Raw genomic sequence first — 24,318 nt, 5'->3', positions numbered from 1 at the left:
AGGAAGCCTTTTTACCCAGGAAAAACATGCAGGCTATATTTAACCGTCCTAATTATGCTAAACAAGGTCCTTTGAGACACAAAGCTTCTGAATCAGGTACAGATAAGAGGTGAGATCATGTGTGTCAAGGTTGCTTCACCTGATCAGTTCGGGATCGCTAACAACAAGCCTACCGAGACATAAAATCTCTCTTCAGACACAAGGCTGCTGTGGTTATTTTAAGAGTCGGGGTTATCAATCTAAACCGATCGAAGAACTTCATGACAGGGTTGTAAGCAGGGATGATGGTTGGCCCTGAAGCCGGAAAACCTGGATGTTCTAATCAAGCCCTTCGTGGCTCTGTTGGAATCAAGGTTAGCCTGGGTTCAACTTTTAATTTTCAATTGTCAAGACTGATACTGCAAGATTTATTGTGGTGGTGTCTTGAGCCCACACCCTTTTTTTCCACACAAATAGCTTTTAGAAATTGATTTTCTCTGAGCAATTAGTCATTTTAAGGGCTAAAGTGTTATCCTTTCACAATGCAGCCCTCCCAGGTCAGCACAAGGTATTGATATTTTCAAATTGGTGCCTCGAATTTGTTCCCCTGAACCATTCTCTTTCATTTATCTTTAGCAAAGGTAGAGATACAGATCCTCTGCTTAACTCTGCAAAGTACATCAAAATTAGATGGAATCCACACAGCAGAGCAGTTCTAATCTCTGAATGCACAGCGCATTGCGTTTATTTCGACTTTGAGCCGAGGCAGATTAATGAGCGGTATCGGCCCGGTATGCCAGAGCTGCTCAGATTAATGAGGCCAGACCTGTTCAAGACTCTACCGAGTGTTTGCTGAATTGCAAACCTAGCTGTTTCTAACCATTTTTTTTAACACGGTCAAAGATCAAGCTGTCAGATCTCTTGCTAAGTTGTGCTGGTTTAAGCTGCAGGGAATCTAAACCCATGATTGCTTTCGATTTAGGTTAATGTTAGATTTGTACATAAATAATTGCCGAGAATTCTAACATGGATCTCTGAAGAGTTTCTTCCTTGTAGGTGGGCGGTGCTAACTCTGGAATAAGTTTGCGTATTGCGAGGCTGAAGTCTCTTCTTGCTAACATCGGTAGAATTAACTAACCTTGCACTGTCTTTATGAGACTGAGATGTCACAGATGAAAAATGGGCTGAAGGTCAGAAGCGAAAATAATTGAGACACGTTTCTGTCTAATGAATAGAGCTTAAGCTTGTAGTCAGTTTTGCGTGTTAAATCCTGACTACATACTTGTAACTCAACTCTGAGAACTCTAAAGGTTCCTGTGGAAAGCACTATAAAAATAAAATTTAATCAAACTTGAAGGTTCACCAGTGTCATCAGGTCAAAACCCATGAGCTTTGAGTCATGAGCTTTATGCTGTATGCAGGTCTATAACTTGGAGTCATGCTTCTAAAAAAAAAAAGACAAGAAAAAAAGAGATTGGATTGTCATCACTTTGATGAGTCAGGTCAGAGACTGTAATTCGGGTCAAATGAAGCTGTCAGAGAACGTTCTTAAGATGGAGAATCGTGTAGCCGTGCGAGGCTGTTCATCTCAAGTGATCTGGCTTGAAGCTGAAGGATCCACTCGAGCGCAAGTTCATTACTGAAATATAAAGCAAAGTGCGCTTGTTTAAGAGCGTAGGCTAAAGCAAAACAGGCCATGTAAAGGTGAGCTGCGCAGTTGTGATGTTTTAAGATAAACCATGTCTTTACTTTTGAATCTACAAAGGGTTTTAGAGAGAAAAACTGGGTGGCGAGATGAAGGGAGGGAAAAGAGCCATATTGATCCAGCACCTCTGTCTTTGGGCACAGTGTAGCGGGATCTCCCGCCAGGAAAAACAAATCACATCGGAGGAGTGATGGATGTGGCGCTCCAGGAAGCGCCAGCTTTGCCATCTGGACGGGCGACACTGTATCTCAGCCCTGTGCATGGCAAATTAAATTTACATCCAGTGCAGCCTCTTCTTCTGGCATGAACACACAGAGAGACCACCCAAACACACACACACACATACACACACAAACCCTCCAGCAAAACCAACACTACACTGAAGACTCCGGTTCTGGTTTTGAAATAAAATGTGCAGGGACCGGTTTTAAAAGCCAGGGGATGTACAGTGATTCCCATAGTGTGACCCTAACGTAGAACCCTTTGGATTTCTTTGATCTTTTTCTTTTTTATTATTCATGCATTTCTCACATTTTCAGGTATCTCAAAGTTGTTTTGGATCCATGTTAAATCGATGAAACACTGACAGCAAAAATGACTAGCGCTCTTTTACTTTTTGCTAATAAAGTACGCATCTGACTCAAACCAAGTGATTTATTATCAAAAGGTTTTCATGTCACACCTTTTTTTTTTTTGGTTTGAAAGGCATGAAACCTTCATTACGAACTTTTTTTCTAAGAATAAAGATCCCTGAAGAATCTTTCAGCTCATCTGGAGGAAAAGAAATTGCTTGAAGAACCCTACACCAGAGAGTTTCCCTATCAAATAGTTTTACCCTGAATATGGAATAAACCCTTAAATAACTCTTGAAAAAATTTTACTTTTTCCTAAAAATGCTAGATTCTTAAGACTCTTTTGACTTGTCCCTCTATACAACCCTAAAATGGGTCCAAGTATGACCTTTTTGAAAATGAAGAACTATTAATTACCATTGAATCCTTAACGAACATTGAAGATACCTCAGAACCCTGAGTGTTTCCAATAAAAAAAGTTTTGTTTTTTTTTACATTTCTGGCATTTAGCAGATGCCCTTATTCCAGAGCGACTTACATTTTATCTCATTTTATACAACTGAGCAATTAAGGGTTAAGGGGCCTTGCTCAGGGGCCCAGCAGTGGCAGCTTGGTGGTCCTGGAATTCGAACTCACAACCAACACCTTAACCACTAACCTTAAGCAAAAGGTAGCAAGCAAATGGAGAATGAATTAATGAAAATTGTATGTAACTGGGTTCTAGTACCTAGAACCAAGTATTGAGGTGTGTGAAATGTTTGATACTTGGCACACTCTTGGGGGAAAAGGTTCTTGAATGTTTCGTTGGATGAATAAGTATTCTTTACTTCATAAAGTTTCCGTTTTAAAGTACTTTCCTGATGTTCCCCAGAGGGACAACCAAAGAACCCTTAAGGAATCGAAATTTTTGAAGTACCTACAGGGTTCCTGTCCTGGCTCTTGCCTTCTACTTCCTTTCTAGAACTTTAAGATTTTATAGAGAACGGCTCAAAGGTGGACTAAAATAAACCTCCTCCCTCTGGGTGGTGCCAACCTCCAGAACCTTACCTTTTAGACGTTCCTTTCACCTCCACCAAGGACGGCGAAATTAGGTTATGGTTTGGTGTGATGAGGCCTGAATAAAATCACTATTCTTAAAAGAACGCTCCCTGAAGCATTCTGGCTAGTTACTGCACTCTACATTCAATGCTAATTCAATAGAGCTGATTTTGCCGGGTCACTGAATCAGATTTGTGGCGCTCGCTGCCTCCGTGTTGACTTTGCATGACAGAATCTAGATCATTAAAGTCAATGTTCTATGAGATATGAATTGTTTGTTCGGGCTTCTTTCGGCGGGTTACGTTACAGGACTTCCTGAGTAAATTCATTTTCCTTCATATCCGCTCGTCTCGGTGACACGGAAGCGGTCGTTAGCGGTGCGAAGTAAACAGATGATTAAACTGTCTTTGATATCCTGGAGAGAAATTGATGTGATTATTGTACAGAACACTTTTATTACAGGACTCTAAGGACTCTTATAAATATATATATATATATATATATATATATATATATATATTTTTTTTTTTTTAGACCTACGTTAGAGTCTCTAAAGTTGTTCATTTTTCTGAAATGTTTAATTCCTCTCATAGTACAGGCCTTTGCCTATTTCTATTTCTATTTCTATTACTATTTCTTTGTCACTAGGTGATGGAGGCCAAACATTATCATGCGTCTGTCGGTACACATTAAATCAAGTACAAGTGCTGAATGTTTGTAGGATTGGTAGGAAATTTTATAACCAGCACATAAACCATTTCAATTTTTTTCAAAGGTCAGAAGCAAGGTCAAATGTCTCCTATAGGTTTTCTTCAATAGCTTCCTGGCTGTTTGAAGCATACTTGAAGGGACGTTCAGGCATACAAATGAATAGGAATAAAGAAGGACTAGACTCGTTAGCGCCAGAGGCGTCCCTGTGGATGCAGTTCACATCAAGTTCTTGTTCATTTTTGTTAATTATTAAAGAATTGATACATCATACTTTTTATCCGCTTATAGTTATAGGTAAAGTCGTGGAATGTCAAGAAAACAACTTACAGCCATCCTCGCAGCTGTAAACATTCATCAGCCGTGGGTTATAAGAGATTCTTTTCATCTTGGTCTATTTGAGAACTTTAATAATGACACTTCTATGAGGATCGTACCTATAATACACTGTGAATGCAGTCATATCATAGTATAAGGCATTATAAACACTGATAAAACGTTCTATATAAATGCATTGCACTTTACACTGCTATGAATCCTAAAAATGACACATTATGATTTAATTATTGTCTATGACCTGTTATATCACCACACCCCACTGTACACAGTGCATTATGACAAGATTATAATGCTGATCAAATGTGCAATAAGCCATACTTATAATGCATTCTTTCACCAGTTGCTAAATGCAAGTCTAATGATTATTCATAAGTTGATTATAATGCTGTGTATAATGCCTTTATAGTATGTGGATGTGTTCATAAGTCATTATACAGACCGTACGTCATTCATAGGAAGTGTTCCGGTCAGATCTTTTACAAACAAGTGCATACACTAATCTTACCGATCTTTCTCTTTTCCCTTTCCTCCCCAGACGACGGATGACCTGCTGGTGGCATCTGCCGAGTGTCCGAGCGACGACGAGGATATCGACCCGTGTGAGCCGAGCTCAGGTGGGTTAGGTTAGTCATCTCTTTTATTACTCCTTCCCTTCAGCCTTATCTGTTTCTCACCGTCTCTCACCAGAGCATATGGACGACTGTTCTCTCATAATTCATCTGATTCTGCAAAGTTAAGGAACATTAACATTAATTTAGGGTAAAAAACATACATAAAACTGTCATTTGTGTTTATAACACCATCATAGGACATTATTAAAATCTTTATAATAACTCCTGTTACCTAACCACCACAGGAAAATGATAACAGGAACAGTTATATTGCTACGGTGTAATTACTGCTACTGTTAAATCTTCATTATGTTCATTATGTTATGATGTATTATAACACAGCTGTATGTCAACATGCTCCATGCTTAAATGTCAAGAGCTGGTGTTCATCTACATAAGAAGTCATAAGTTTATAAGGTGTAAAGGAAATTCTGGAAACACTTTGATTTTAAAATGCTACATAAAACCTACATAAGCCTGTCATAACAACCTATATAAACAAGCTATGAACCTATGTTCACCTATGTAAACATTTACAGGCATTTTTTCTAACAGTTTAAGGCTGATTTGTTTCATTTTGATTTGAAGCAGACATAACACCTATGTCAACTGAAATAAAATTGTTTTATGAAGCATTATGAAACAGTATCAGTGCTATAATGTGTCATAACACAACCTTATACCAGATGACAGAGGTGAGCCTTTAAGGGAAGTCTTTAAGTGGAGTTGACTTAATACCTGTGTGAGGTGACAGATGTTGTTAAAATAAGATTGTGTTATGACGCATTATAACACTTACATATTGAGTTTTGACCATGTCAGTGTAATTATGTGCCACAAGCTTATGTCAGTTGACTCAGGTGTTATGTATTCCATTAAAAGATAAAACATGAACATAGTACATGATACCTGCATAATTCATTTATGATTAATGACATAAACCTGCATAAGCATTTGTTAAATGTTATAACAGACTTTGGCTATTGTAAAGGTCACTTTAGTCTTAAAGTCAAGTTGACATAATATCTAAGTATCTCAAAAGACATAAGCTGTCATAAGATCTGTTATGATGTCTCTGGGATTTTGATTGATGTAAGATGTGTTATGATGCATTATAACATTGTGACTTTAGACAGCAATAGCATCACTGCACTGTAACAACAGTTATGTACAATTTCTATGAACCTTTAGTAAATATTGCTGACAAATGAGTTTCATAACAGCTGCTGCTTTCTGGAATAAGTCATTGTAAGTGCTTATTTAGGTGCTTTTAGGTGCTTACGAAGGTGTTATGTAGCCATGTGAATATCGGCTTTAACTCATGTGCTACTGAAATTTTTTTTCCATCCTAATATGCATGTCGTTATGGACCCTCATGTAACTTTGTCAGTTTACATAAAGCACTTTTGTAGCCTTATGAACATTAGATTAAAGCGCGCTAAGGTGCTAACGTGCACTTCAGTCAACGTGACCTTGCGCTTTTGCGCTATTAGCGGCATTAGCTTGCGGAATAAGTCGTCCCTCACGATAGCTTAAAGGCTTTGTGGCATCTGCTACATTAGCTCTAATGCTTTATGCATGAAAATGACAAGTCACGGGGTGTAAATGAAGACAGAAGCCGTCAGGATGGAGTGAAGATGGCACCTTCATGCTTCTCAGCATTCGGCTTCGAGCCTGTGATGTGCCACGTGTCTCCGCTCTCATTAATTACGCAGAACGGCAGGTCTGGGATTTCGAATCGTGTTGTCTTGCGTTCTCTTTGGTTTACATGCACTGATTACATACGACACACTCCTGGTGCACTAAACCACGGCTCTGTCCTCTGAGGAAAACAAACGCTGGGGTTCTGGAGCACAATATCGTAATTAACACTCTGGAGTCTGGTGGCGAACATCAGTGGCTGTGATCCTCGGCATAAATTTGAGCGACTGGAAAACGTTTCAGACTTTCGGAGCATTTCGGAGCGTTGGAATGGTATGGAGGCAGTCACGAGCTTTGGTTCATGAGCAAATTTTTTCCCTTGACATTGTACAATCTATAAATATCCACTCTTCAAATTTGCATTCTTCAGACTTTTCTCTTTCTGGGACCTAGAACCTATTTAGGAATCTCCACAAAGATCCTTTGATGATCTCATGATCTTTTTATGATTGTAGCACTGACTAGGGACTGGGGGTTGCCATGTTTAACATTTCTACACCAAAACAAGGACGGATCTTGGGCTTTATTTTGAGATTTATGCCTAAAACCATAAACATCCCTCCTCATAATATAAAAAAAATGTTGAGGGTTTGGTCTTACCTTAAAACAGCTAACTCATCCCCAAAATCAAATTCCATCTCTTTAACAAGCTCTGATACAATTTCTTTCTTCATCTTTGGCTCATTTTTGTTTGTTTTTACCCCGAGCCATTTTAGAAAATAAATGTTCTCTAGCCATAATTTCTTCTAAAATTTCTTTTCATCATGCAGGTTTATCCGTTTTTCCTCTGCTTACTTCCTAGCTCCAGTTAGGGCCTTTAATTGCGGGTTAAAACTTCAGATCCACACACTGGATAGTTTGGATCATTAAGGAGGTTTCACTGGATGTTTCTTGGACTGGATAATTTTTCGAATTGTAGCTAGAAGTTATGCACTTTTACAAAAAAAAAAAAAAAAGTTCCTAGCGTCTAAACTACTGGGTTAAAATCCTGTAAGAGCTGCAGCATTAGATATGTATCTTCTTTGATCTATCTTTGTACAGCTTTACAGTCAGCTCCTGCGGTTCACGGTGAGAGTTGCAGGTAGTCATGAGCACAGCATCCAAGGCTCTTCTGTTGTGTAACACTGGATGAGATGGTCAGACAGGTCTACAGCTCAGGCTTGTTGTACTCGATGACAGGTCGAGCTCGGAAAGCTCAGAGTTAAACCTGCTTCATTTCAGCGTGTGAAGTAATACCAGATGCTAGCTTCTATCTAAAGGGATTGCACTCGAAGACCAAAACGGGATAAATAATGAAAAACGGAGACGTCTAAAGTCTCGAGCGATCTGAACATAGCAATAAACCCTGTGAAAAATTATAAGATGTGTACCTTTTGGTTTGCGATATGAAAAGACAGGGTAGCACTTCCTGGAGACAAACTTTGATCTGCTTTGTGGAGAGAACCATGGTTTTTTTTTTCTCCATCACAGCATCCTTACACAGTTAGAGTCTCATACAAGGTCAAATGAGGACAATCTGGGAGGTTTAGACACCCGGATTTGTCCCTCAGAGAGTTGCAGAAACCTCCGAAAAAAATGGCAGAGTGATTTGACACCAGCATGCCAGGAGTGAGGGGGGTAGGGGTGGGTATAAGGAGGAGGACTAACAGCGTATACTGATCAATATCTGGATTCTGCTCCACTTGGTCAATATCACAGCCACGTGTAAAGGATTGGATCCACTGCTCTCGAGAACGGCAAAGTGTCTAACGTTTCCCTGCAGCACGGGATTCTATTCCTAACTTTGTAGATAAAAGTTATCCTGAAATTGTATGGAGTCCACCAAGATCTTGATTCAGGATCCGGTCTAGTAGGGGCAAGCTGTACTTTTTAGCATCCAGGTCCAATTACTTGCTGTAAATAAACGTCTTAAATTACATTTACAGCATTTGGCAGACGTGATCTCATTTTATTCAACTGTGCAACTGAGGGTTAAGGGCCTTGCTCTGGTGCTCAATAGTTACAGCTTGGAGGACCTGGGATTTGGACTCACAACCTTCTGATCAGTTGCCTAAGACCTTAACCACTAAGCTACCTCACCCCCCACTAGTGAGGGGCCAACCCTGAGCATCAATCTGAGCACCCTGAGCACCCTAAGCACCAATGATCTTAAAGAACAAAAAGAACTTAAGGAAGGAACAGGGTATGAGGCTGGATTCTTTTTTAGCCAAGACTTTATTTGAAGTAAAACTCCACCATGAAACATAGTTGGTACAGTATTGGTGTATATTTGTGTGATAAACAAGGTTAATCTTGTCTCCTGAGCCAATGTCCTGGGGCATGTTATCATTGCTTATCCATTAAATACAACAGAGTTTAATAGAAGAAAAATTCGGACACTCTTCAGTTTTGGACATTGGACATTGTCTCAAAGCAGCTTTACAGAACATTAGAAATATAGTACAAAAAGTCCAAGATTAATATTAGACTTATATTTAAATTTATTTGTATTTATTTATAATGAGCAAGCCTGGACTCAAAAGGGAACCTCATCCTCATTTGGGATGACACCAGAGAGTGTGATTATCTTCTTCTTCGTCTTTTCCCTTCAGGGGTCTCCACAGCGAATCATCTCTCTCCCCCTATCCCTATCTTCTGCCTCCTCAACACTTACACCCACTAGCTTCATCTCCTCATTTATTACATCCATATACCTCCTCTTTTCCTCCTTCCTGGCAGCTCCATGTCCAACATTCTCCTACCAATATACTCACTGTCCCTCCTCTGAACATGTCCAAACCATCTTAACCTGGCCTCTCTAACTTTGTCCCCCAAACGTCCAACATGAGCTGTCCCTCTGATGTACTCGTTCCTAATCCTGTCCAACCGTGTCCCTCCCAAAGAGAACCTCAACATCTTCAGCTCTGCTACCTCCAGCTCTGACTCCTGTCTCTGTCTCAGGGACACTGTCTCTAAACCATACAGCATGGCCGGTCTCACCACTGTCTTGTACACCTTCCCCTTGATTCTTGCCAAAATTTTTCTATCACACAGAACTCCCGACACCTTTCTCCATCCATTCCATCCTGCCTGCACCCGCTTCTTTACCTCTTTCCCACACTCTCCATTAATCTGGACTAGAGAGTGTGATTATAAATGATTATAAACACCGGAGAGTGTGATTATGAATAATGACCGTTCTACAGTCATATCCAGTCAGTTGGAGTTGCTTAACCAGGAGCTCCTGAGCAACTCATCAATTAGCTCAACATCTGAGTTCATTACAGATTCAACACTATCTTCTCCATGCTGAAACCTTCAAATTTGCTCAATGATGGAGATCCAGCATATGTAGAATGTTATTTTCGGTACCGATTAGAAGGTTTAGCTTCACTGCATGAAAAGTAAAATAGTTTTATTTCTAGTCCTGATACGTACCTTAAGTCTGAACCAGATTCTGTTTGTTGTGAATAATGTATTTGTATTGAGTTACACCCCTAGTTGACACAAAGGGATGATATGATGTCATGGAGGTCTGTTCACTCCTCAAGGTCAGTCCAACAGGCTGTAGATCATAAACCAGAAACAACCCCCATCACCCTCTTCATCACTCCCACCCACCACCACCACAATCACCGCCTCCTTTCCTCAGCGGCAGCACTATCAGCGATCGGGTGAGATCGATCCCTGGCTGTATTTATCGTCACGCCCTATTTCTTTTACAGCCGGAAAAAGCCTCGGCTCCGGTGGCGCAGAGGGTCGGAGCTAATCTTCCAGCGGGCACCAGATTAGATCGCAGTGCAGCAAACTGAAGCTCTTTAAACACAAGAAACCGCAGCGAGCCGAATCTCCGCCTCAGCAGCACAATGAAGGACAGGAACAAAGCGATAGATGAGCTGAGTTTTTTTAAAAACTGCCAAATGACAAGTGTTGAAATATACAGCAGCATGTCAAAGCTGACAAGTGGAAAAGTAAATGAGGTGCGTTGCTGCATGCTCCAAGCAGTGTGAAGCCACAATAAGCTGACTAAATGGGACTTTTCCCTACCGGAAATATTCCCTCTACCTAACGAAGGTGTTTTTTCTCTCTTTTTCCCTAGATGTTTAACACGGAGCGTTAATGAGAATCATAAATATTTTATCTGAGATTGCAGAAGATGAGAAAGAGCGAGAGAGAGCTCGGAGTTCGAGCTCATTGAGAGGAAGAAAAGATTAGTGTGCTGTGTAGGCTTCTACTTTAAATTCCCTGGCAGTGAATATCTTCATTTTTTTTTTCTTCAACTACAACATCCGCCTCCACAAGCCAGCATGTTTTCTTCCACACTTTTGCTTTTAGCTTTTTTTTTCTCCTCTTTTCCCGTCTGTTTCTTACTGTAGACTGAAATGCATTACAGCACAGTGCTGCCGATTTCTCACTTCTGCTCTGTAGGTGTTAATTCCTTTTCAAAATAGCATCACCGTCTATGTGCTGACGTTTTGTATAAGGAGACGTTTCGTTAGCATTAATGGAAGGAGTCTCCAGTGTCAGGACCTTGGAAGAATATCTAGGTAACAAGCTACGGTTTATTAAATGGTGGAAAACAAGGAAAACTTTCAGCTACATTTTCAAAATAAAGAACGACAATAAATGCATCTTATTTTGTATGTAAGTGGATAACCTAGAGCATCCTTGTGAACGTGGTTTTATTACGTTTCTTCAAATCGCTGTACTATGAAGTCGCCAGTAGATGCTCCTGTCCTGCTACCGATTGCCATAGTAACAGAACTTTTTTTTTTGCGCAAAAATTTTACTTTTTTGCCTTTTGTGTTTCATATTCTGCATCATATAATAATACAAAATACACTATCTTCAATCTTATTTTTGAATTAGAATTTACTTAGAAATTACTTTTACTTAGGAGTCACTCCTGATTTGCATATCTGGACACGCCCATGTCAACTCATGGGCTCTGTGTGGCTCTTGACACCGGAAATCAACAGCTTTCGTTGATCTCTGCATGCATCAATGGAAAATCCCATCTGACCAATCAGACTCCAGAAAGAAGTTCATGTAATTTTTAATGCTAGTGAGAAGAATTTGTTATACAAGTGAAATCAAGAAACCCCTCAAGAAACCCTGTCGTCTTTTAGAGCTCATTGTAGGTGAACAAGATGGTTATGGCGCTCGTGAGACCTGCGAGCACATCACATGGCTGTTCAGTTCTCTCTTTATCGAACGCCATCCTCCTGATTGCCGAGCACCTGAGCTGCTCCTGTGTTGTCACAAACAGAATGTATACACTCTCCGCTGGTTCACTCCGGTCTGAACTAACACGAGGCGAGCGCTGAACCGTGAAATTCACATTTTGGACTGAGTCGATGACAAGAATGGAATAAGAGTCATAAAAACACAGCAAGTGTAAGCAGTTCCTCCAAATAGCACTCCCTGAGAACCAAAGTACCTGACACGAAATATCATTCAGTGGAACATCAGTGGCTCGAGACGCAAACGCTCAGAAGGTGTTGAGTCATTTATTTCATTTTCTAAAAACCTTAGTGAAGCTGCAAATCACGGGTTTGTATTAGCGCAACCTTGCGGTTTCTGTAGCAACAGATTGTTGATAGTAACGCCTGATGATCTGCATAATCGAAGGCTAATAATTAATTAATTTATTCATAAAAAAATAAATGTTATTTAACAGAGAATAATTTATCATCTTTAATATGCGGAAGGTTTCTGTAAGTAGGGAACTCAAGAAATTGTTTTTTAACATCTTCGGGATAAAGGTCACTTGATGAGAAAAAATTGAGGATAACAGGAACTAGTTTATTTTGTAAAATAAAATAAAATAAAATAAAAATGAATAAAAAAAATAGAAATACAATATATAATAAAACAAAATAAAATAAGACAAAATAAAATAATATAAAATAAATGTAAACGATTTTTTAAATGTTAAAAAAAAATGTAAAAAAATAAATAAATAAACTAAAAGATAGAAAGAATGAAAAATAAATGTAGCAAAAATTGGATAAAAGTACCAGCTATAAATTTTGAGTAAATTCAAAATGGTAATTGTTGTAAAACTGCTGTGGTGTAAGAGGAATTTTAAAAAAAAAAACACCAGGACAAGCCTATATCATCACAAATCCCTCTCATAACCCCACCCCCAACACCCTGCTGTTGATTATTTTCCTATAACCACACCTCTTCCTCATTAGCATCCTCTCAAACTGTCTCTTTTGACTGATGGTAACTTAATGAAGCTTTTTACAGCCCAGCGCTGGAGAGGTTAATGTCACATTTAAGCCTGGCACATAAAGGCGAGTTCACGGCGAGTCAGCACGAGCGTGTATTTACGATTTACTTGCTTTATGAGCTAATAAAAAAGCGCGAGCTTCTATAAACACGGCCGATCGGCCCATCTAGACGGCGGGATGGTGAAACGTGCGCAGAAAAAGTAACGAGATCTCTTTTTAAGCCGCCGTTCTCTAACGTCCGATCGGCAGCTTTTCCACAGCGATCTGCTCTCAGATCCGTATACACTTCAGAGCGCTAATACTCCACCAGAGCTACAAGCGTATCAGAGGTTCTCGCGTCTGACCTTTCTCTGTCTGTCAGAAAGGTTAATAAGGAGACTGAACTTTAAAACACTGGAATGTTCAGATGAGTGGAAACTGGATTAGTCTTGTGTACGTTACATAAATTAGTGCTGACAAGCAGCAGCGTGAGATCATTAGCGTAACACGGCTAGGGGAAACCCTTCACGCGGTCACGTTCTGACGTTTACGTCTATATGAAGCTCTGTGCAAAAGTATTCGCCCCCTGGAACTTTTCCATGTAGTGTAGTAGAACTGAATTGGGATTTTGTCATGAATCCACTCTATTCTACTGAACTGTAACTCTATTATACACTACTGGACTCTACTCTACTTTACTCTATTCTTCTGTACTGTACTGTGCTGAACTCTACTCTATTCTACTCTACTCCACTCTAGTCTAATGTACTGTAGTAAACTCTACTCCACTCTATTCTACTCCACTCCACTTTTTGTCACAGAATAACAGAAGTGGAAATCAATGCAGTTTGCATTGCAAAAAAATTACAAATTATGAGTCCATATGTTTTCACGCCCATTGCTGTAAAAAGTGTAAATTAATTACAGTGAAAAGTCATAGATTTATTTAACAGCTATGTGAAGACCTAGAAGTAAAAAGTATTAAAAAGTACTAAAAAGTATGGAAGAAACTTAAAAATATCAAGTATCCAATAATAAAAAAAAATGCAAAGAACATGAAACACAAAACACAACCAAAATCACAACTCAGCAAAAGCCAGTGACTGAGTAAAGATGAGATGAACTGAAACATCTTTCTTTCTGTTTTTCATGGATCCCAATCAGGAGTTTTAGCACTTCAGCACAAGCGATTTCCTGATAACTAACTACATCGATTAGGATTAAGTTTATTTCACTGGGCCTCGTACTGTAGCCATCCAACAACTGGACCAACAACTGTGAGGAAATCGCTCTCTTTCAACAAACTGTCTCTTTGAACAACATGATGTATACGAGGTTAGAAAGTAGCAAAAAATTCCACATTTCCACCTAGTCTATAATGTTTAGGGGTGAAACGGTGGTCAGCTCATGTATCTAAAAGTAGCATCAGTAAACGAGGCAGAATTTCCATTTCCCTGATTTCTTACTGTCATAAAGTCTTATAAACACCTCCATACATTACCTTTATTGTAATATTTTAAAACAGCTGCTTTCAGCTGCCTGAAATGAAAACAAGCCCCAAATGCTTTCATCATAAACGGTGATGGCTTTAGTCTGCAATTTTTTTTTTACACAACTCATTTTATCTACAATAATGGAGTATGTGTTTCAGGCAGAGGAGAAAAACAGCTATAAAACTTCATAATTGGTATTGTAAAAAAAAAAAATTAAATATTAAAGCAATTAATAAAAAAAATGGAAGGTATTGTTATATTGTTTTATAGGCAATTGTAACAAATAAATAAACAAATAAGCTTAACATAAAAAATATAAGAAATCACTAAACAATTTGCAAAATAAAATCACTCTTTAAATTAAAACCAGTACATTTTAGCTTATGTGGGTTAAAAATGAATTAAAAAAATAATGAATTCCTAATAAACTGTAGACAAGAATTGTACATTTTTTTCTGTAAAAATGCTGGAAAACCTTTATTGATATTCACTGAAACACTCCTCCAGAGTTCAGGCTCACTCTGGTCAACACTCTGGTCGAGAGCGATCTCGTCGTTCAGCCATAATCCCGGATCAGCTGAATGAAGTAATTGTGATGGACCATAATGCCTCCCAGAGATCGGTCAGCTATGCTGGAGCTGGGCCATTAAGGGCTTTGAAGGTCAAAAGCAAGATTTTAGAGTCAATATGAAACTTAATAGAAAGCCAATGTCAATTGAATCAGAGCGAAATAATACGCACTGACTTCCTTTTCCTGCGAAACAACAATCCGAGTCCTGTGTTCTGACCCGACTGATGTTTGTGCAGAGAGAGAGAGAGAGAGAGAGAGAGTACCAAAAGTCATTAATATAAGATCATTTGTATAATACTGAAGCAAGCACAAATTTAAAAACCCCTTCAGATGCTGCAGCAGTAGTAATATTCATCAAAACATTGAGAAAAATTGAGGAAAATTCATGGATTGGTTAAATGAGAGTTCTGGGTAATCTGTACACAAGAATAGGAATAGATATAGAACTTCTAGATATGTTGCAACAAGTGGAAATAATAATAATAATAATAATAATAATAATAATAATAATAATAATAATAATAATAATTATTATTAGTAGTAGTAGTAGTAGTACATTTTGCTTAAAATGAGGGGTATATATATTTTTTTTAAATATTTTAAATCTATAGTGGTCCTAAAACAGAACCATGAGGAACATTGTTTTGCCTTTTTTTTTAAATGGTACAATTAGCTACAGAAAATGACACCATATCAGTGACCCATTAAACGAAGCTTGTCAAAAAAACAAGCATCCCCATATCAGCCTGTCAGACAATTCTGCTGTTACAGGAAACTGATTAATACCTTCTGACCAATCAGATTTGAGAATCCTGATTGGTGTTTTGTGATTCTGTGTGTGCCTCAGTGTATGGCATTTCGATAAGTTTGGCATTCTTTTCATTCTACCCTAGGTTGTGCAGTTGGCTGAATTTTATCAGGAAGATGTCTGATATCAGGCTGAAGTCAGATGTAGGTCAGTATAAAAGTGTAACCCACTGGGGGTAGTTTATATAGGCTCAGGTAATAGGATACGTCCTCCATTTGCTTTAATGGCTAGTGTCAGACTGTTGGTTCGAGCAGTCCATAACATAACAGCATTCAATTTGGAAACCTGTTGGGAAATGAGAGGGATCGCTAAAAATGAACTAAATCCCAGATGGATGCTTTCCTCCTTCTATTACTGTGCTTAATGCTTTCAATAAGCAATACATTACATTGATATCGTTACATTCCCTCCTTCTTATGCAATCCAGACAGCAGCACTACTATATACCATCCCTTCATTCAGGCCAGACATAGAGTGAGACCCAGAGGCCCTATTGCAGATGGAATAGGTAACCTTGTTTGTTCTTCCTGACAGTCTTGTGTAGTTGTGGATTGTGCCGTGCACACATTACTGTCGCAGCGATGAGAAATGTGTTGACGTTCCCAACATTGTCCTCCTTCCTGCTCTCATCAATCCCACTAACGAAAAGGTCTGCTTATGTTGTCCGATCGTCACGGCATAAGCAGACCATTACCTTTCAGCATGCAGCAGACGGAGGGACCTCTGTCCGCTTCCCTCTTGCTTCACGTTCTTTTCCTAAATGAGGAAAAATCGTTTATAACACGCAGCCATATAGTCACATCCCTGCTGATTCCAAACCAGTTAGCAGCCATTCGCTGAGTGCCAGATCGGCTGGGAAGACTACGTGACTGGGGGTTTAGGGATTTTGGCAACAGCTGAGGCCCGAAAAATCTTGTTAGACATTTTAAAGCAAATCAGCTGCGCAATTCCCGGCTCTGATCTGTACACGAGCCACACCTCGACATCTTCTCCAGCATCCAAAGGCTCCTTCTGTGCATGTTCATGATAATGGCCTTTAGAGGATTATTCGTTCTGCAGTAGAGATTTACACCTAAGGGGAAGTTCATCTGGAAAACTTAACTCTGATGGTTTAGGAGCTGGGATGAAGACAGACCTGAAAAAAGCCATAACATGATGAACTTAAAACAGACAGTAACTCTTACAAACCGAAGATGCAGGAAACCTTGAGCTGTGATGCAGCAACAAGTCACAAAATAACATCATTACACTTTAAACGAATATCTCAAAGCAAAACCCAGAAGGTGATGACAAGGTTGCAGTAAGTCCTTAACCACTTACTGCTGAAGCGTAGAGTAGAGTAGAGTAGAGTAGAGTAGAGTAGAGTAGAGTAGAGTACATTAGAGTAGAGTAAAATAGAATAGAGTGAAGTGGAATAGAGCACAGTACAGCAAAATTGAGTAGAGTACAGTACAATAGAGTAGACTACAGTAGAATAGAGTGGAATAGAGTTCAGTACAATAAAATTGAGTGGCGTACAGTACATTAGAGTACAGTAGAATATAGTGGAGTAAAATAGAGTACAGTAGAGTAGAGTACAGTACAGTAAAATAGAGTGAAATAAAGTGTAGAGAAGATTGAAGTAGAGTACAGTACAATAGAATAGAGTGGAGTAGAATAGATTGAAGTAGAGAACAGTAGAATAGAGTAGAGTACAGTAGAATAGAGTAGAGTAGAATAGAATAGAGTAAAATAGAATAGAGTGAAGTGGAACAGAGCACAGTACAGCAAAATTGAGTGGAGTACAGTACAATAGAATAGAGTGGAGTAGAATAGATTGAAGTAGAGATCAATAGAGTAGAGTACAGTAGAATAGAATGGTGTAGAGTGGAGTAGAATAGAATAGAGTACAATTGAGTGGAGTAAACTAGAGTAGAATAGAGTGGATTACAGTAGAAGAGAGTAGAGAACAGTACAGTACAGTAGATTAGAGTACAGAAGAATACATTGGAGTAGAGAACAGTACAGTAGAATAGAAGGGAGTGAAGAAGAGTAGAATAGAGTGGAAGAGAGTAGAAGAGAGTAAAGTGAAGTAGAGTACAGTAGAATAGATTGTAGTAGAGTAGAGAACAGTACAGTAGAATAGAGTGGAGTACAGTGGAGTAGAGTGAAGTAGAGTAGAATAGAGAGGAGTAGAAGAGAGTAAAGTAGAGTAGAGTACAGTAGAATAGATTGGAGTAGAGTACAGTAGAGTAGAATAGAGTGGAGTACAGTGGAGTAGAGTGAAGTAGAGTAGAATAGAGAGGAGTAGAAGAGAGTAAAGTAGAGTAGAGTACAGTAGAATAGATTGGAGTAGAGTACAGTAGAGTAGAATAGAGTGGAGTAGAGTAGAATAGAGAGGAGTAGAAGAGAGTAAAGTAGAGTAGAGTACAGTAGAATAGATTGGAGTACAGTGAAGTAGAGTAGAATAGAGTGGAATAGAGTAGAAGAAAGTAAAATTAGAGTACAGTAGAATAGATTGGAGTAGAGTAGAGTAGAGTAGAGTAGAGTAGAGTAGAGTAGAGTAGAGTAGAGTAGAGTAGAGTACAGAACTTAAAAAGTCCACAATAAACTCATAAAATCCACAAGGAAGAAAGAAAGAATAAAAATCTACACATGATCCTCTCCATCTTATTTACAGACTCCATTTCTGTACAGATTTAATGTATGAAATATATTACAGGTCAGCAGCTGCGGTAGTGTGTGCATAAAAAATGTACAGTGGTCATAATTAAAGTCATAAATTATTAAAGTGTGTGTGTGTGTGTGTGCAGTGACACTATGGAAAAATGTATTGTGCTATATGCAGCGTAGAATGTAAAATCAGTCGACATGTCCGTCATCTCCAGCGTCCACTCAGTTCCCCAGCCTGGTTGTTTATGCAGTATAGAGTCAGACAGCAGATTGCAGAAGGCAGTTAGAATTATCCACGATCCTCTCATTTTGTCCACCTCCAGGGTGTCCAGTTTGCAGCCTAGAAAGAAGATAGCTCTACTGATTAGCTTTCTGAACAGCATCTAGACCACCTTCTAAACCCACTAACTTTTAAACCTGAAGAACTCAGGGATTATAAATGGTGACTGAAGAAGGACTTTCATCCTCAGTATGCAGCCGCTTATAAAATAGCACTTGATCCAGCATGGTTTCATATTTCGCATTTTGTTGCATGGGCAGATGGTCATCAAGATGGTCATGAAATCATGAAGCGTGAGTGAAATCCAGGTCATCTTTATTGCACTTTTTTATGCCTTACATTTACATTTACATATCTGGTTTTAGGCAGACGCTGTTATCCAGAGCGACATACAAAAGTTGAAGTCTCTATCGATGAAACATCAACACTGCTTCACCCGGTCAGTGTTTCCCAAACTGGGGCTCGTGACCACTACTAGGGGGGTCACTAAAACTTTATGGGGGGTCACGGAGCGCATTTTAGTTTGAAGGTGAAAATTGAGTGTGGTGAGAGACTAGCCAATGAAAGCATGTTGTAGCTAATTGGTTTCATTATAAAAACTTGTCTGGGGCCTCCTGGTGGTCCAGCGGCAGGATCCCGCAGTCTCTTTGCCACCCCCCGGGGTTTGATTCCCTGAAGGGTTAACTCTCAATGCCGGTCCCAAGCCCGGATAAAAATGAGAGGGTTGCAACAGTAAGGGCGACCGGCGTAAAACCTGCAGATCAAATGATCCGCTACTCACAGCGGACCCTGCCATTGTGCGGGACTAACTGCTAGTGTGTTTGTTGTGCTGGCGGTGGTGGCGGGGGCTGCTGGGGGTCAGCAAAGTATCTGAATGTTAAAATAGGCGTCTCCTTAAAAAAAGGTTAGGAGCCACCTTAGGAACCACTAGGTCACAGATTTAGCATACCATCAGCCTAAAAACTCACAGCCCAATGTTTTTAGGGCTAGTTTCAGGAAGAGGTAGGTCTTCATCTGTCATTTGAAGACGGTCAGTGACTCAGCTGTTCGGACATCTAGGGGAAGTTCGTTCCACCACCTCGATGCAAGAACAGTATAATCGACATATAATACCTACCTCTTACCCTGAGAGATGGTAGGACCAGTCGAGCAGCACTAGTGGATCAAAGGTAGCGTGGTGCAGTGTGAGGAGTAATAAGATCTTTGACAGTAACCTCATAATAGCCTCATAGACAGTAACCTCAGATGAACACCACTGAAACCTTCACTGAATGATTTTTAGTGCCGTATACGCTGATGACCTTTCACTTCACCTCGTTATGTCTCATCGACTCCTGTCGATAGCGTCCAACTTCGCTGATGAACCCGGCGTCTTGATCTGTGACACATTCTACACTGCACTTCCTCCCAAACTCACCCTTTTCCCTTGCACTTGAACTTTCCTCGCTGACCCTTCCACTATCCTTTTACCGCTCTCCTGCAGTGCTATCATGGAAAATGGCTGCATTCGGAAGTTGTTCTGTCTGGATCTAATTTTACCCTTGGGTGCACTCGAGTGAAATTTATAAGGGCCCCCATTATTTTAAACACTTGTTTCAGGCACTATTTCTCCAGAAGTGTCGTCATGTAGTCATGGAGAGCTAATGAAGAACGGAGCGCGTGTGGACAGCCAGACAGACGGAAAGAAATGAGAGAGCTAGACGGAGAAATGAAATAATAAAACATGAGTGATTCAGAAGCAGGGTGATGTTCTGCGCCATTTAAAAATGTGTAACAACGTCATGAGAACCTCTGAGCTGTTACCATGGTGATAAACAAACTTTTCAGGTCTGAAAATCAGGTCTGATCTGCGCACTGACATTTTAGTGATTGGATTTTGCTTGTAGATTTCACATCAATATTTACCAGAGACCAAAAAAACGTCATTTCCTTCTGTCCATGTTGATGATTGAGCGTCTTTGTCACGTCTCACTCCACAGTGGAGGTTAATATGAAGCTCATATGACAGTAGACACTCAGGACTTTAAGAATTTGTAGTGTTTCAGAAGGATTTTTGTTTTTAGCTGACTTGGGGTGATTTTTGAAGTTCCAAAAATGGTTATTTTTCCCCACAGAAATGTTTGTATCTTCAAAGTAGATGTTGATCTCAAACCCATTCCTGCTCTCTGAGATGTTCTCCAAGTGCTTGTTCATCTGAAAAGCAGCTCAAATTTCATTTTTAACCAGTAAAATTCTGTGTAAGGTTCTCCAACAGAGGGAAAAACACACGTCTAAAACACACTGAAAACCGACAGACTCGTTTTAGATCAGCCCGAACATCATTCATTTCTTTACACCGATTAAAAACTTCCCATAAATCTGTTTCCGTTTCCAGGGAATGTCAGTGTAACTGATAGGAAAGGGTTAACAGAAATAACTGGCTGGATAACTGCACTGCAAACAAACGTTGTCTTGAGCTCTTTTCTGTCTCGACTCCTGTCTCTGAAGGTGTTGATTAATTTTCTTTAAAAGTCCTATATATATATATATATATATATGTATGAAGCCTCTTGTCATTATATGTTATCGTTTCTATAGTAACAGCTCCTTCACACTGATATAAATTTTAAAAAAAAAAGACAGATTTATTTAATATTCATGGAAGGAGTCCCAGTGTCTATGGGGATCTTTTAACAGTCTTTATTTTTCAGTCTTTTCAGGAAAGTGAAGTTTGCGGTTTCTCCCATAAGTTGTGATTTTTGTTTAATTAACTTTACAGAAGAGGGGAAAAAAGGCTAGTGAAGGGAAACGGCTGTATTTTTAAGCTGTTTGGGAGGATGTAGTGTAGGATGTTCCACAATATTGAACATAACTATGCGCGGATTATTCTGATGTGTTATTGTGTTAATGAAGGAAAAACCGGATTCTTCTGGACGGTGACATTGAGTGTTGACTCAGAGTTACTTCTGTCTTATTTTATTTACCTGAGTTTCTGAGTCCTTGGTTTGATGTTAGCATCATTTTGGATCAAAAGTCTGAAAATCCTGTCCTATCAAGAGCAGCTGAGCAAAAAAAAAATCCAGTGGAAAATATTAAGGATCAATGATGCGGTTCTTTAGCACACCACATCCTTAGCATCTTTTAACTCGTTTTTGGAGTCTTGCTATTCAATCCCAAGTGAGACGTTGTGCTCAGGCAGTAGTGGATCTGCATGCTGTCCCGGTGCCAGGCCCCCGTCAGGCCCTGTGTGAGTCCAATCAACAGATCAGCACAGGCAGCGTGTGTGAAGCTCAGCCTGGGAGATCAGACTGCCAGCTTCCCGTCACCAGGAAGAAGGAAAACACCGAAAGCATCACGCTGCAGGAGAGCCGACACCTTCATCCGTCCTTAGAGTCAGACACAAAAAGCTGCCTTTACTTTATCCAGTTCCTTCTTTTTACAGTCTGTCGATGGGAATACACCTGATAGTTGAGCTTAATATGTGTACAAGGTGCTGGAAATTTTATCTGAGCTTTCGATCGAACAGACAGAATCATTACACAGACATGTGTATGAAGATCTAATAAAGAAAGAGCACAAACTTTTGCACTCGGGCGGAAACAAAGCAACAGTTATTTTGTTTTTAGTTGGGTTTAATAGAAAAGGTGATAATGTACATGCATTTATGTTTATATATAATTCATGTACATGGAAATAGTTTCTGGCTTCTATTTGGGATTAAATGTGAGTGAAATAAAATATCTAAAAAAAAAATAATAATAAAATAAAAATCCTTATATTTGCCTAAATAAAAAAAAATTGATAAATATGCAAAAGTAGATAAACGACATAATGCACAAAAAGTTTTAGAGTTTAAGTTTTGAAGTTGGTTCAAAAAATATAATACTCAATATTCATTCCAAAATGTAATAATAATAATATATTTTATTCATAAAATACGGGGTGAAAGACGTCCAGGATATTTCCTACCTTCGTGAACAAAGTTTAAAAATAATTTATAAATTAATAAAAATAAAAATGGAGGGTTTTTTTTCTTTTTTCCATGCTGGTTGTTCGGCGTCTGACCGAGATTTCACCTCCAACCGCTCACCGTCCTTATCTCTGACCCTGAACAACAAATAACCCGAGCCGTACAGCGTCCCCATTCTGCAGCTGATGGGGAGGAGGTGACGGCCCACGTGGTGACGTTTTTTTTGTTTCTTTTTTGCCTTGAAGGAGTGAGTTTGCTTCACACCTGTCCAAAGGGATAACGCTGGCAGTGGCAGGAAGCGCTAATCTGTTCCAACGCTCAGTCACACTCCATTCCCCGAGGCACCTTCCCCCTGTCCTTGAGTGTCTGCTGGCATCCCTGGACTTGCGTTACACTATAACGGGCTTATACTACACACACACACACACACACACACACCTGACTGGAAATGTGTACAGAATAGAGATGTCTGGCATTGACACAGGACAAAGAAAGAAAGTTTTGAAGGACAATTACGATGTGAAAGAATGACGCGATAAAATCTTAGGGTCCATGTTGTTTTGATGTCATATAGATGATGTAATAAATTCTACAAGCCCCACCCCTAAGCTTTACCTTGAACCTTCAAGGAGCCGTAACTTAGCCTCCGTTTGCTAGCCCTAGCTTGTTGTAGGTCACTATTTATCAACTGTTTAGTTCAGGGTTACTGTCAGGAAGCATTTAGCTTAATTTGTTGGAAGAAGCTACAATCAAGTTACACCACATTTTAAAAAAATTTTTTGTATTTTCTTATATTTTATAGATTTTTTAAAAATCTTTAAAATTTTGCCTGCTATTTGGCTGCATATGGCTGGATTTCTGTTTGGCGTTTCGTTTTGCTCCATTTTTGTTCAGTCAGAAACCAAATCAAACGAACCAACAAACGCGTTACATTTGCTCTGAATCACACTCAAACAGATATAGACACTGTATTCAATAAATAAATTGCCCGAGATGTTAACCTTGAGTAAAGGTCAGGTCGCCTCGGTGTGTGAATAGAGCTGAATAGAGATTTGTTGTGTTTTTATTAAATAACAGACGACCCAGATTTTATACGATCTGAACGAGAGCTTATTAGAGCCTGTAGAGGAATGTATAGATGTGAGAGGAGATAGAGCAGAGCGCATGAGAGATGTTTTATTGGCTCAGAGCATTAGCAGAGGGCGAGAAAGAGAGATAGAGAGACTAATGAAGGGTTATGGAGCCGAGTGTTATCAGAGTTGATGGGAGTCGGATTATAATTTGGATGGCTCTCGTACATAATGGAGGCTTGCTGATATGTAATCAGTTTCCCATTCAAAGCGGCAAATGGCTCCCAAAGCACTGTCTGAATGTCGTTAATCCCCCTCCTTATCAAGCGTTTAGAGCACGTTAAAGGGCGGTCACCGGTTTCATCTGGGAATCCATCGACGCCATCGTTTCTGTGTTTGTAATTTGCATCATAATTGCATGTTTGCACATGTTCTCAGGAATCGCCGCCGCTATCGAACACAGCTACTCTTTTTGATAAAGGGGTGTCCCCCAGAATAAAGCTGACTTCTATAGCCGCAGTCATTTCATTACCGTCTGGGAAAACATTCTCGAGCGCGAAGCCAGGATCGCTTTCCCGAGGACACCGGATCGCTGCGTGCCAAGCTAGCGACACCGACTCAGGAGCGTCAGTTTGGGAGAGCGCG

The 24,318-nt window shown here is 39.6% G+C and overlaps 1 protein-coding gene across 33 annotated transcripts in view; it reads left to right on the top strand.

Annotated features, from left to right (window-relative positions):
• LOC131348884 (neurexin-1a-like) overlaps positions 1–24,318 on the top strand; it is a 326,295-nt gene that overhangs the window by 300,120 nt on the left and 1,857 nt on the right. For 23 of the 33 annotated variants that reach the window (XM_058384111.1, XM_058384099.1, XM_058384095.1 and 20 more), the window contains one exon: positions 4,877–4,964. In XM_058384111.1, the coding sequence (XP_058240094.1) occupies positions 4,877–4,964 (88 nt within the window). The remainder of the gene's footprint in view (positions 1–4,876; positions 4,965–24,318) is intronic. The other 10 variants (XM_058384112.1, XM_058384107.1, XM_058384110.1 and 7 more) reach the window with 1 other exon arrangement.

The sequence above is a fragment of the Hemibagrus wyckioides genome, linkage group LG29 (assembly GCF_019097595.1).
Source record: "Hemibagrus wyckioides isolate EC202008001 linkage group LG29, SWU_Hwy_1.0, whole genome shotgun sequence".
Lineage (NCBI taxonomy): Eukaryota > Metazoa > Chordata > Actinopteri > Siluriformes > Bagridae > Hemibagrus > Hemibagrus wyckioides.
This window is presented reverse-complemented; position numbering and strand designations above follow the sequence as displayed.